At 31.6% G+C, this 15,223-nt stretch overlaps 2 protein-coding genes across 3 annotated transcripts in view; one reads left to right on the top strand and one right to left on the bottom strand.

Moving 5' to 3' along the window:
- The window catches only part of LOC124357030 (ran-binding protein 3-like), an 84,443-nt gene that overhangs the window by 61,982 nt on the left and 7,238 nt on the right, over positions 1-15,223 (bottom strand). The gene's annotated exons all lie outside the window — the stretch shown is intronic.
- LOC124357037 (methylosome protein 50-like) lies at positions 1,641-14,352 on the top strand. Its single transcript, XM_046808428.1, has 7 exons — positions 1,641-1,913; positions 6,667-6,833; positions 8,514-8,686; positions 10,659-10,834; positions 12,571-12,754; positions 13,491-13,562; positions 13,772-14,352. The coding sequence occupies exons 1-7, from the start codon at positions 1,793-1,795 to the stop codon at positions 13,887-13,889; spliced, it is 1,011 nt and encodes a 336-aa protein (XP_046664384.1). The 5' UTR covers positions 1,641-1,792; the 3' UTR covers positions 13,890-14,352.

Raw genomic sequence — 15,223 nt, 5'->3', positions numbered from 1 at the left:
TGACTGACAACTCACGGACTATGTACTAAAGTAGCGAGGAGCAACAAGAAACGAGATAATACACTCGTCAAACAACCATACCAATCCAAGCGAAGCGAATTAAAATATACAGGCTACATGCATAAATAACATGCCAAGCTATTTGGGGTTCAGTTGAATTGAATTTAAGTGTCTGTGACTTGCTGAGTGATGATGACAGCTGGAGATCGTTAGTACTATCAACGGTGAGTGAATTAGGGTTGAAAAATTAATTGAATTATGCAAAGATTAAACGACAGAATTTAAGAACTAATAGGTAGATGCACTCACTCTGGTTCAATTGATGATACAAATATAGTCTAAATACACCTGAGCACCAAATAACAAAGTATATACAGTCAAATAAATTGCACCAGTAAAATAACGTTTAGATTCAAACTGCTATCCAAAGACTGCTATTCTAAATCTTGAAAAAGTTATTGTTTTCCAGTATAACCTTTAAGCCAAATTTACAGGTTACTGACAAATTTTGCCTACCCTTTACGTAGGCCTACACATTCACAATTTTGTTCAAGTAAGTTGCATAAATGGTCGGGAATTCGTCTTATTTGTCGTAAATTAACAGTCGTCTGTAATTCTTTTTAATTTAATAACACTGCGTGCAGGGGCGATGGGGGGACGAACGGGACCTGCCCCCCAAGGCCATTTTATTTCAAAATAACCGATCGCATAATAATCTATTTTCATCTAAAAATATCATGTATAAAGGAACTTGGAAATAAATCACAATAAAATATACAAAATAAAACCTTATAACTATTTTTATTTACAAACAATCACGGAACTGCACTTATAATAGTAATATCAAACCTAGGAATGTTTACAATTAAAAATAATGCTTTAATTCATCATGCTTTAACAAATAAAAACACAAATATATACAACATAAATAAAATCAAGCAAGTAATTAAATGATTTTCTCAGAGAAAAATGAACGTTTTTTTTTAACTACAGTCACAGTGTGTACACTTATTAAAGAATTTGCCAATAACAATTACTTACAGCATATAGAATTATTTTCATAAGAGTAGTAACATGTTTTTATTTTGTTCTCAGTTAGATTTGATTTTCAAGAAAAACTTGGTCGTATCCCCAAATTTTAGGTATCATTTCAACATTAAGAAAGACGCCAAATAGTCTCTTCTTCAGAAGGGAACGGAATGTTCGTTATGCTCTCTAAGATCAAGTTGAAAATGTACTGATGCTCTAGAAGCTAATGGAATCATTTCAACTAAAGAAGTGATTCGGGAAGTGGTCCGTTAGTGTTGTAATTACAAAACCACATACAATATGCGTTTATTATGAGTTTGAAATTAACAAAATTTTAGTTCGAATCTACTTATCCGAGGATACCAGCAAACTTCCCTAGCAGACATATAAATATATAGGTACATACCACTGTCTTTGTAATTCCTGACAGACCCTTTAACTTTGAATTTTATTATCTGTGTTTAACATTTTGTTAAAAAGTGCACCATTATGTTATGAATGTTTGAAAAATGTAAGGAAGTTTCAGACCTAACGTAGGGATAGTGTCTAGGTTATATTGGCAAGCCTAGCCATTTCTCTTGATTTGGTTGTTGTCGCGTGCAGGCAGCGTGGTTGGTTGCATTGTAAATTGTAGCTTTCTTCTGTCACTCTGTAGTTCCGTGTGTTTGCAGGTTATATCTGTGTTTTGCCGAGCAGAATATATTTATTTGATTTGTTGTTTTGAGTGTACTTCTATTGATTAACTGGATAGATAATTTTCATAATGGAATCGAACTATTTAATAGATGAACCCAACAGAGTTGCAGATGTATACAGAAATTACCGACCTACAGTTACGCCATTTGAAATAGAAAGGCGGTTAGATTTTATTGATATTTCAGAAGGTAATGGTTACATTTGGAAATATTTAATGCAGGTCTAACTTCATATTTTTTTACTAAACAATAAAAGGGAAAGATTTTGTTTAATTTACAAATTTGTAATGTGTTTGTGCTAACACTTTATTTAACTAGCTTTACTAGTTAAATGTTAGCAAATAGGAATTCTAAAGATAATCATTGATCATTTTGAATCAATGATGTTATGATCAGTTCCAATTATATGAATTAAAGTTCAGTTTATTGCTAAAGAAATAAAATAATTTATCAAGATTATTGAGAAAGTAATTCCTATTTATTGTGTCTGTTATAGCCACTTTGTATAGTTTAGAGTATAATCTGAGCAATTAAAGTGTATTAGAAGTTGTCATTTGTCTTAGGTCTAGAAGGTCTAAAACATGTTAACAGGTCTAAAACCCTCATGTATGAAGGAAGGTTAACTAGAGAACCGTTGACATCTACAGTGATCCAAAGCCCAAATCAGGCCTGCTCTACTTACTTTTAGTTGATAAGCTTCCTCTAGTCAAGTCCAGAGAACAACTCGAGCAGCTTCCCAACCTGATTCATAGATTGGGCCATCTTGCCCTTCAGGGACAGTTCATCCTGCAACTGGGTTGATTCTCTAGAACATTGTCTCAACTGGTGATTGGCAAATCAACTTACATTTCTAGGCAAGCATACACTAAAGAAAAACTTGCTGGTATCGTTCTTCCATTTGGATGTATTTGTCTTCCTGTTCAATTACATGTATATTTGGCTGCAGTATAATAAGCGGCCACCAACACATGGATTATGATTATCGAATGATTTGAATCATTGATATTCATGACCATTCAAAAGACTGAAAGCAAAATGTTGGAACAAATAACGTAATAGATATTTCAAAGAACAGTATGGTTCTGCTAGTTTTAAATCTTGGAAATTAATGTATGAATATTAATATAATGTACAAATTGTAATGTAACATAATTTATATAGTTGCAATAAAACATAACATTTACTTTATGTATTTTCAAGGATAAACGTGACTACTTGTGAAACAAAGAAGACACGTAATTACTATTCTTGCCGCCATTAGTCAATAACGAAACAAATGATTTAAATTTTGGATTTATTTCCAAACACAATGTTACTTTGAACTAATTTTGAGTGATAATGTTGAACTAAATTAAGTTTTAGGTTTTTAAATTTATATTTTAGTGAAGCTATACTTTTATATTTAAAATAAATATATTTGATTTCATTATTTCAAATTTCATAAAATAACTAAAATTTATTTAAACGACGTTTTGAGCACTGTATTTTCATTTACTTAAGCTAATCTGAAATAGTTTCTGCAGGTACTGATGCTGTCGAAAGTACAGTCATTAATAAAAAAGTAATAGTTTGATTCCAACTAAAATAGTTACACGATTTACTTTATAATCATAATACCAAATTTAGAATGTTCTAAACAAGTCTTCCAAGATCGTTTTTAGATACATTTTGCTTGTTCTTACTTTTCTTGCAGCGAAACACTATTTGATTTCCTCCTTTAATTGTAGTTTTCATCTCATTAATAAAAAACAGGACAATTCGGATTTCAATGAGCAAGGTCATTATCTTGTAACCATTTAGAATATTACTCAGTGTTTATAAAAACATTTTGAGCCATTATCTGCCTATTCATCGCCATAGTTCTTGTCGTTTTCACTAGCCTTCTCCTACATAAACGAAATAAAAATAGCTGGTAATGACATCACTAGTCTAAATAAAGAAAGTTGGCAATGATTATTTATGAATACCTATAGGTCAAATGTCGTATTCGATAGTATCGATATTTAAAATCGATAATCATAATCCGATTGTGTTAGTGGCCGCTTATCATATTGTAGCTGTTTATTTTAAATTAGTAATTTGGTTATTACTTTGTAATATCTATTTGTAAAAAAAACCTATAGACAATATTGTACACTTGATCACAGTTTGTAGTAAGTGAGTACTGTGAAGTGATCTAGTGCATTTTCAATGATACCTACATTCTACACCTTAACGTAGCCACCAAGACAATCGAATTATCAATATTTACGAGTATCTAAAGTACCAGACAGTATAAAACCAATTTTTCAACCAAATTATATTATAGGGTGGACTATTTCATGTTATAAGTTCATCTACGTTATTATATCTAAAAAAAGTAATAATACAGTGATAAAAACTATATGTGTATGTTATCACATGTAACAAGCAAAGCAGTGTTAAAATTACTTCCTACTATTGTAAAGGATGAACGAGTCCGACAGCTTTTGAATGGTATGGTCATCGCTTCTGTAGTTGCGGCAGTTATTCAATTAAAAAACAAATTGTATTACTGTTTGAATTGATCTTAATCAATATTGTCATAATAAGGCTAAAGACAACTAACAATAAATTAGTTGTAAATAACTATAATTAGAATGTTATGAATGCTATAGTTTAGGTATTTCTAAAATTGATAATTTGGTTCACTGATTCAGTTGTGGTAGCCGCTCGTTATGCAGTATAATAAGCAGCCATAAACAAAATCGGTTGACGATTATCGAATTATTCGAATCATCAATATTCATGAGTATCCAAAGGACTGAAAGCAAAATATTGAACCAAATACCAGACGGTCTGGATTGAAAATGGCTAAATGAAGATGATTGTTTTGAGCAGAAGGCAAGTTTTATGATATCACTGTTGTTAACAAAACAGCAAAGAAATTTTACCATTGACATCGACAATTCTTTCTGTTTGAAATAGTATATAACAGTGGTAGTAGTGTTGACTTTACGAACTGTCAAAACGGGTGCGTGTTGGATCAACATAATGTCGACTGCCACTATGGAATTGATCCAGATCAGCACTAAAGTGTTGATTGCCAGTTTAAGGGTTAATAGATCGATTCTACTAAAATAATTGTACAAAAATGTGAATTTTTATTCAATTAATTAGTATTATTTCATCTGGTTCTATAAATAACAAATAATCACCAAAAGACGTAGGCTTTCAGTTAATTAATTGCATTACATAGAAACATCTATATAAATTAAAATTTGAATTCCGTTGTTTTCCGAGGGAAGAAATTTCTCACCGAAATAAATAAAAGGTTCCTTCCTAGATATCTATTCCCATGCTTTAGAGACACTCAGCTAGCTTGTATGTTAAATTAAACTAAAAGAATATCAGTGTAAATTATGAAATTCTCCAGGACCTCCCTCTAAAATAAATAAGTTCTTTTGTTTTGGACTGGAAACTTTTCCCTGCACCTCAGAAATGGATATAAACACTGTTTAGAGACATAAGTGTATATTTTAAAAATTTTCTGGATAAGGGCCTTAGTACTCCCCTTTCTTGTGGGAGGTATTCCATACGAAATCGAAAATTGGTAACTAAAATGCGTAAGTAAAATTGAACTGGGCTGCTGTATAATAAGCGGCCATCACCACAATCGGACAGGGCACCAAATTATTAATTAATTACCTAAGCTTCTGATTACAAAATCATCATAATTATAGTTATTTACAATTAATTATTTCCAGCTTTTTTTAATGTATTGAATTACAATATTGTTCCAAGTAAAATTAATCCAAACAAAGATAATTCATTTACAGTAATGGGCGATGTGCATGTGTTATTTGTGTTACAAGCTGTGAGGCACGTTTATTCTTCAAAATAGTAAATTGTAACTAAATGTTACACTGTTTAGTTTGTTACATTTTATCAATACCATGTAACTTAGTTTTTTATTCATCATGAAATTATTACTTTTTAACAATAATTGATAAAACATTATGGCCTCGGGATAAAACCCAAGTACCGGGGTGCTCGCCGAAGCCTGCACTGACGGACAGAGGCATTTCCAATTGGTACTTTCCCGACCTTAGATCACACGCCAGACAATTCAATGTGATCGGAAATTAGAAAAGTTGGGATGTGATCTTACATGGGATCTTCATGGTAATTACATGGAGGGTTTCTAAAGTATTACGAAATTCATATTCTTTCTTGTTGAATAATTTAGGACCTGACAGGTCCTTCGTAAAATCACTATCATGCCGTCTATCGGATAAGTATTGATTGAAAGGTCCGGCAGACTTGAAACTTTGTTCATAGGACACTCTGGGTCCCAAGGAAGAAGCCTATTGGTATTGGTATCAAAAGGTCAAAGGGCAATTCAGCCGTCTGTGCAATATCGCTTTAATTACATTTAATTTGTTTCTTCAATATCAGTTGTATCAGTTTAATTATTTTAATTTGCCATATCTCCTTGTATTATTTGTAATAGTGAGGACATTGAAAATATGATAAAATATTGGGAGTGGAATAGAAAGCAATATATAATAATAATTATTTATATCATTTATGTGGGATTTATAACAAAAATTGCTCTTCTAATGAAAGCCTTAATGACTTGAAATGTATACTATGCTGTTTTATTTGGTTTAAAATGCATTCTAATTTTGTTCTTTTCTATATATCAACATAGTGATAAGTATTGTTCTCCGTAGTTAGCTATTAATTTAAATAGCTGTAAAACATAAATTCAACCTTAATCAATCAACATTATTTCCTCAACGTAAAAGTCACAAATTTAATAGTATAAATGTAGTTTCTGGTAAAATGTTGCACCCTTTATTATGGATGAATATGTTTACGATGTGTAACCACAATGAATTAGTATTCTCCTACCATCACTGAACTGTTCAAACTTGACATAGACCACAAAGACTAATTATTTGATTGGATTTTGTTGTAGAAGGCTATGCAATTTTGGGATCTTCAAATCTAAGTGGTAGATATTGGAGAGGATCCGTGTGGTACTTCAAAAATGCTTCGCTTGCGCCAAGAAAAGAAAGCTGTGCTACTGGGACTGAGTGTGAATCAAGTGTTTGTGAAGGAAAATTTATTGATGCCAAAAAAACGGTCAGTTTTAGTAGCTTATCCTTTGTATTAGAAAGATATACTCCTTACTATCTGAGCCTTATACTGTGAGCTTTAAGCCTTAGAGGTTGTGTGGTTTAACGGCATTAAACGAAAATCATGCAGAGAAGGAAAGGAATTACACCTGTGTTTCTGCCTTGAGACAACTTAACACAGGCACTAGCTTGTCATTTATGTTTAATTAGTATTTAATTATGAGAGTATTAATCCAATAAACAAGTCACTCACATGTGTTTTTTGCATCTTACACTTAAAAATAATTTAAAAGTATTTTGATATCCAATATAATCTTTGTCACAGACTTATTCTGTCTAAAAGCACAATTTTGAGAGTACTGTATTGTAATTATGTTCTTGTTATGCATGATATAATATTATCTGATTGTCTCAGAGCACAGTTTTAAACCCTTTCAGTATTGTTTGTCTTTGAACATCATCAGATGGTGTTGTAGAGGAGTGACTTTTGCAACCTAAAAGTGGTTCCCAAGAGTAAGAAAAAAATAGAAATTTATTTATATTCCAAACATTTTTTTAAATAGTTTTACATAAAATCACTTAAACAATGAAAAAGTTTACTTTAAAGATATTTACAATGATTTACTTGAAATAACCTTTTTTCATGTAAAAGACCTCAAAAGCATGAAAAGATACACATGCACTTTTTACAATTCAGACCATTTGTTGCATATTCCCTTTTCTATTTGTGGATTTCCAAGTTTTAACAAACGTAGCACCACTTTTGATCTTCAGAGGTCAGTAGTGAGTGAGCAAATGGCAGACTTTTAGGTGGACAAGATGTTTATCCATACTTTGCGCTACTGGGCAAATTACAGTGTATTATTACTCTGATACCTTTGTAAATAATAAAATAAATGTCCTAAGAAAGCAAAAAATAACGTTTCACTTTACTTCTTTCTGTTGTATTTTGTAATAATGTTTCAAGATGTCATAATTATTGTAAAGCACTTTAAATACTCTTCAAAGGGTACTAACTTAGAATTCTTCAGCAGCACAGTTTTGTGAGTGGCAAGTTGAACTGTGCTGTAAGTCCAGTGAAAGATGAATTTGGCTTTGAGGATCCTCCAATTTTAGTTCATTATGGAATTATATAAAAATAATTATAAGTATAATACAAATTAAAACAATTCAATTAATATATTTTAAGTTTCATTATGATTATTTTGGTAGAAAAATCACGAAAATATTACTAAAATTAGTTAAGATATTGGGTCTTCACTAAACCTTTGTTTTTTTTGTATACTAGCTTTGTTGAAAAAGTCCTGCTCTAGTAGGGATGCATACTAAAACAACCGTGTCATAAGATTAAAGTGTGAGTGGTTCTTTGAGACAACCAGTTTAAGCATAAGATACAATAATATTTTACTCCAGTCAAAAGTAATGAGTGACATTTTTAAAATTCTTGTTTAAAATTTAGGATAAAGATAAGATAAAGATCTAACAAGTTTTTTTACAATCACTCATATTCTATAATTTTTTATTATATGTGAGATGATTTTTTGAAGTTTTTAAAACTAACAAATTTATAGTTTGTTCATTTCTTTATTGTCACAGTTTTATAGACTGGTGAAAATACGAAGTTATTTAATATTTCTTGGTTTCTTTTAATGCCAGTTTAATCATGTGATGCTGTTGCTATTTTTAGATTATTGTTGGAGAAGACTCAGGGGCTGTAACTGTATTGGAGCTCATTGAAGAAGATGATCAACCCATCAGTTTGGAAGGGAAAAACTCGAGGCATGACCACGACAGTTGTGTATTGAGCATATCTGTTTCCTCTGACAAATCAAGTGTGGTAACAGCGGGAATGGATCTGTGGTAATTTAGCTTATCAACTTATTTGTTATCAGTTTCAAACAATGAAAGATATGGCTTATGATTTCAAGTGATTTAAAGCCAAGTTATACATGCTGTACGCAGATTTTATGGGGCCTTATAGAATTTTTAAAAAGATTGCCAATAGCTAACCAGGTCAACGTTTTCAATTTTGTTTTGTTGCTAAATTTAATGTTAACATTAGTGAACCAAAAGAGATGTCTCAAACTAAAAGAAATTAGCAACATGGTTTCATTATTTGTAATTAGCTGTCATTATTCACATCTTACATTTTTTATATTGGCGTTTAGATAGTATAGTAGTTTAAATTGTACAATCCTTTTATTATTCAAATAATAAATAAAATATCCTGTAATATATAGTCAGTTAATTACATATTTTAGCTCTTAAGTAGTACTACCAGTTTTTTCAGCTCACTACTAACCCATTGAGGAAGCAATTACCCTAGCCTCTCTAGGACTGAATGTTTGTATTGATTTTGAAAAAAAATGCATGCGTGTACTAAAATATTAATATAATGAATGAATGAATTCATTTATTCCATCAACTGTACATGAAATACACTTAAAATTAATGACAATAGTAAAGCACTAAACAGAATTGTTTTGAAAACAATAGTTTACTAGTTATCTAGCTAAGATATTACTTAAATAATTAATAAGGAATAAAGCCTGCATGGGCATTCAGCCTGTGCGCAGGCTTCAGTTGATCGTCCCGCCACGAGTTTGGATACAGATAAATTAGCCAATTTTTCAGGACATCATAGTCTATTTGGTTGCTCTTTAGTGTTTATTGTTTTCTCCAAATAATTTTTATTTGATTTTTTAAGTATGTATTTTACAAATTGTTTTAGCAAGAAAAACAAAAATCAAAAGCAACTGTCACTATTCTATTACTTTTTTTGTTTATCTGTTTCAATAATTTTTAATTCAAAACAGCACAATGATTTACATGGAGAGCCAGTTTTTATTGGGCTACATAATTGTATTATATTAATAATTATTAAGCATAATAACAAAACAATCAAAATTCACTTATGTTTTTTTCACTTTATAATGATTATTTTATGACAAGCCCCTGAATTAGTTGTCTGTGAGATAAGATAAAACTGTTTGTTACATTCTGTTGTTATTATTAAAATGATAATTAAAATAAATTATTTACATTACATACAATGACCATTCATTTACTTTTTATAATTCATTTTTGTGTCAGTCTTTGAGTATCTTTGATATCTCAATATCACTGTCCAAGTATCTGTCTACTTCTGAACTACACAAATTGTTTTGTCCCATGAGGTAGTGGAATAACTAAAAACTCATTCAACAACTATAAACAATTAAACACTAAACGTTGAGAACACGATAAATAGAATGTAAACAAAAGATTGAAGTGACGAAAATTGAGCATATGGCAAAATGTAAACAATAACAAAACAAGCTATTAGTTGTGGTTCCAGTGTGAAAACCTAACGAATCGAAACGGAATAATTGCTCCTAAGATGTAGGAGGGCACAAAACTGTGATCTAGCGTAAAAACAAACAAATACGTGATCGTTAGCGTCTAGAATCAGCACGAGTGCTGCTCAGGCAAGATTATTCAGTCCATTCGGCCGCAAACGAGTGTGCAAGTTCCCCAATGGGTTAAACCATCTAAAAACTTAACTTAATTCTATGATTTCAAATAGATTATATTGTATTTAATACAAGTTCAATTATAACTAATATTTTTATTTCAAAATAACAAAATTATGTATTTTTACAGTAGTGTGTATGACAGAAATGCAGTGCACTATGAAAGGGATTTTGATGCAAGTATGAGTGAAAAATTTTAGCTTAATTCAGTTATCTGACGATTGCATAACATGTAATATGTTCACGCAATAAAACATTATTATTATTATTATTACTATACAAGTAAATGTGAAAACTTGAGTTTGTTTCTTGTGTTGTAGCATAAAAGTCTGGGATACCGATGAACTGGTTCCTGCCCACACATATCGTTGTGCTCACTCACACCATATCATGAATGTCGCTTATTCCACTGAAGCAGCCTCTGAGGTGTTTGCCTCGTGTGGTCTAGATGGAGCTGCTTTGTTGTGGGACACACGGCAACCTAAGCCAGCTACAGGCAAGTAACCTTCTGGATCTCTGGTAACAATTCTACTGTACAATAGACCATCACCTGGGATTGATTTTTAAATTTGAATTTGTACATACAACAAAGTTAAATGAAGTGAGGATTCACGTTTATTGTCTACACTGGATTGTCTGTATGGCTCATTGCAACTGAGCTCCTCTATACTAAGATTTTGGAAGCTTAATCAATGTCAGTTACACAAATTAATCCTGAAATACTATGGTTTACTAAATTGTGGTTTATTGTTTATATGCTGGACAGGACTCACATTGTACTATAGTGGTGGATACAAATTTTTATATTTTGTCAATTTGCTCCTATTTATCTTCAGTTCCATCAAAATCCATTAAGACAGGTTTCATTTTTAATTTAGGCTGTTTTATGGAGCTGTAACATATATTACTATGCCGTATAGCAGTTCTATGTTTAGGCTACCCACTTTATTGTATTGAATTTCTAGTAAATTTTCTTTACTTTTTTGTAATCGCTTTTAGTAAATTAAAATAAAATTATTATTCAAGGAGGAATTTTTTATTCAGTAACTAATTCAGTAAATTACTAAATGTCCTTATTGTGTCTTGCAATTCAGGTACTATATTTATTTATTTTTATTTTACATGCTCCAAAACAGGTAACAACCCAATTACATTGGGGCAGTTCTCTTATTACAATACAATATATTGTGGGTTAAAGTCCCCAACCACATGCAACAAGCAATAAATTTTAAAAGCAATAATAATTGAAACTATTACTTAATAATAATTATACCTACACCTTAATTTTAAGGAATACACACGCATATATATCCTTTATGTAAATAGACATAACTCACTCAAATAATATATAAATACAACAACAAATAAATAACAACAATAAGTAAATAACAACAATAAATAAATGGCCAGAATAAAAAAAAAATAACAATATATAAACAACAACAATATGTGTGTATAACATGCATTTGGAATTCACAAATAAATTAATTGTACTTTAGTTAATAATCAACAAACAAGCAACATATTTTAAGTTGTACATTTCAACATGCAGAAAAAAAGCAAAACAATATGTTGTGTAATATATCTATTCTAAAAATTAAACAATTTTATAAATAAATTAATAAATAACAATGTTATACATAATTATTAAGATCTCAGTTTAAGAAGCATTAGACACTTGTTTTTAAAAGTAGAATCTGTTTCGAAAAATATATCTATATCACCTCCACCTGAAAGCATCATATTATGTGATCTCACCATCCGGAGCAGAGGCGAGGCGCGCGCGCCACCGTCCGCACGTGTGGCAGTTCAAACAGTAGCCTGCCTCTACTGTTAAAGCTAGGGACCCTAAAACTTATAACCCCCAGACCCTCAGCGCTGTCCACCCGTCCCTGAACCAGGCCCCTCAAAAACATCTGCTCCATCACATCCCTCCTCAGGCTCAGACTCTCAAACCCAAACAGACTCATCAGCTCTTCATAAGGAATCAAATATGTATAAATATTAAAACATTTATAATAGAGGTAGCGTAAAAATCTTTTTTGAACCCTTTCTATGGCATCTTTGTGTATAACATGAATGGGATTCCATATAATACAAGCCGCCTCCAACCTAGTTGAAATTAATGGAAATTTTATACATATTATGTTGATAATCAAAGTACAAGACCTACATAGTAAAACCTTCAATTGATATTGGCTTATTACTTTAATTGTACAATTTCTTTTGCAGTTATCGTAGATGATCCAAAAGAAGGTTTAACAGCAATTGCTTGGCAGAGTGGGGACTCAAATACCCTCGTTGTAGGCTCAGCGTTTGGCACCGTATCAATGCTGGATATACGGACTCGTTCAGTGTTGAGGCAGTCGTATCTTTTCCAGAGACCTATATACAAGCTTCTGTCCATTGAGCCAAGGTAGGATGATCATTATCAGTCCAGTCTTGTAACTTTACTAACTAACTTGTAAAAACTAGTGAATGGAAATGTCAGTGGTGGCAAAAAATAAAAGCCACATTATTATATTTGCTAGTCTTAAATAGAAGCCCACGAATATGAGCTATTACATCTTATAAACAAGTTTTATCTTTTAAACCATTAGTATGCTAATTGGTAGTGGTGTTCTAACGTCTATACATCCCTTTATTGTGATTTTGCTGGTTTTACAAACAAATTTCAATAGCTCGAGCTCTACAAGAGATGTAGTTATAAAACTTTAAAAAATTGACTTTTGAAGTGTTTTTATGGCTACCAAAGTCCAGCGAAGAATAGTTTACAATAGAATTGTTAACATCAAAATATGAAATTTTTTAAAATATCCTAATTAGTTTAAATATTAGTTGCATATTTTACAAGCCAGCCTGGAGTTAAATGGGGGTATGCTTGCTTAAAAAGTGTAATAAGTTATAGACTATTAATGGTGATAAATCCTAGTAAGCCTTTTGAATGGTTTTCATTAAAATTGTGGTAAGGTATAATTCAATATTTCGAAGTTAACAACTGAGACCAACTGTTTTTGTATATTTAACAATTGATTTAGCTTCTGCGGTTAAGTAAAGTAGAAATTAAGTTGCAGGTCTACATATTTTGGAAATGTGGAATATTTGTTGGACTAAATAAACAAAAGTAGTTAAATATATGTTTTTCTTTTTAGTTCGCTAGCAACCTGTGCAGACTCACATGAAGTGATAGTGTTGGATCCCTTAACTGAAGATCTTAAAGTCAGGTAATTGTTTTGTTAATTATTTATTAGATCTAGTTAACCACCTGGCCATGTACTTGGTGGTGAATTAATTGGTAAACCTAGTTGTAGTAAACCTCAATGAATATTCTTGTCAGTAGAAACGTTTCTTAATATTATGAACTCTGTTTACATGCTATAAAATTTGTGATTATTGTTAAATTCTTCATTATATTTTTCATTAATTGTTTCAGGTATAAGGATGAAAGGCACACAGACTTTGTTCGGGGACTCAGCTTTGATAAACAATCAAGAACGTTGTATTCCTGCGGTTGGGACAAACAAGTTATTGCTCATGCTATTGATCTTTGACAGGAGTTTCAGTTGTGCAAACCAAATTGTTATCTATTCATCCAACAATAATTCAACAACTGGTTCAAACTTGTAATTACTTCAGATCGTGGAATTGATCCAGTCTTGTTAGATTTATGTTACAGTTGTGTTATTTATAATAATTTGTACATAATGCTCTACATAATCCTGCCATCAAAGTGCATATTTCAAGAACAATGAATAATAATACATACTTGCATAGTGCAAATTAAATTTTAACTTTTGTACAATACGTAGTGTAAGATAAAAGACAAGATTTTGAGTAGAATCTTGCTTATGAGAAATATTTGTAATCAATTTTCCTTCACTTTAAAGCTAAGATTAAATTTATACAGATATTATTATATACTAAGTTTTGTTACTAAAACTTGTACATGAGTGTAACCCAAAGATTGTACTGTTACATCCAGAACGCATTAAACTTTGGAAAGTTTTCTAATTACCTTTGTGTTTGTTTTCATCTGACCTTCACACTACTTTTCGAATATGTATAATCATATAATTATGCTATAAACCCACCAAAGATAGTTATTTATTAGAGAGCTGTTATGTTGCGAACATATACTCAAACTTGAACATCATACCAAATACATCCCATATAAAAAAAAAAACTCATGACAAACCACTGAAAGCTGAAACCGGATACTTTTCTAAGTAGTTATAAAGATTTATGGTTGTAGTCACATCATAAAAACTACTAAATCTAGTAAAACCAACTAATAACCCATACCCAAGTGCTACTGCAAGTGTAGTTCATGGATGGCTGCCTTAGAAATAGCATCATCAAGAAATTAAGTTCTACCACTATTAGCCCAAGATTTACTGAGAATTGAGAGATGTTGATTTATTGGATACTAAAGAGTTAAAATAAAGAGATGACATGGTTGGCAAAGTGAACATTTAAGTGATAGAAAAAGGTAACTGGGGTGATGCCACTCACTAACGACATCACTGGAGATGTGCTGGGTGTTATGTCTGGCATTGCATCCTCCGTATGGGGTCTACTCAGTGTCCATAGGTAGAAGAGCAGTTGGAGTCACCACTAATGTTGCAGAAATACTTCGCAACAATATTAATTGGCGAGGGAGGTGGGACCAGTGCTTACAAGGTAACCAGAGCAAAACGAACTGTGCAAAACCTAACGGGATTTCAAGGAGGCGATTTCATTGTCATTCACTGCAATGAACATGGCGGTACAGTACTGCCATATTAATAACCTGGTAGTTAATGAAGCTAAAACCCAGCAACTCATATTGGGCCCAAAAAAGGAACAAACTGTGCACCTGCCTAACGTCCAAGCAGCATCAGAGGCA

The sequence above is a fragment of the Homalodisca vitripennis genome, chromosome 1, assembly GCF_021130785.1.
Source record: "Homalodisca vitripennis isolate AUS2020 chromosome 1, UT_GWSS_2.1, whole genome shotgun sequence".
Lineage (NCBI taxonomy): Eukaryota > Metazoa > Arthropoda > Insecta > Hemiptera > Cicadellidae > Homalodisca > Homalodisca vitripennis.
This window is presented reverse-complemented; position numbering and strand designations above follow the sequence as displayed.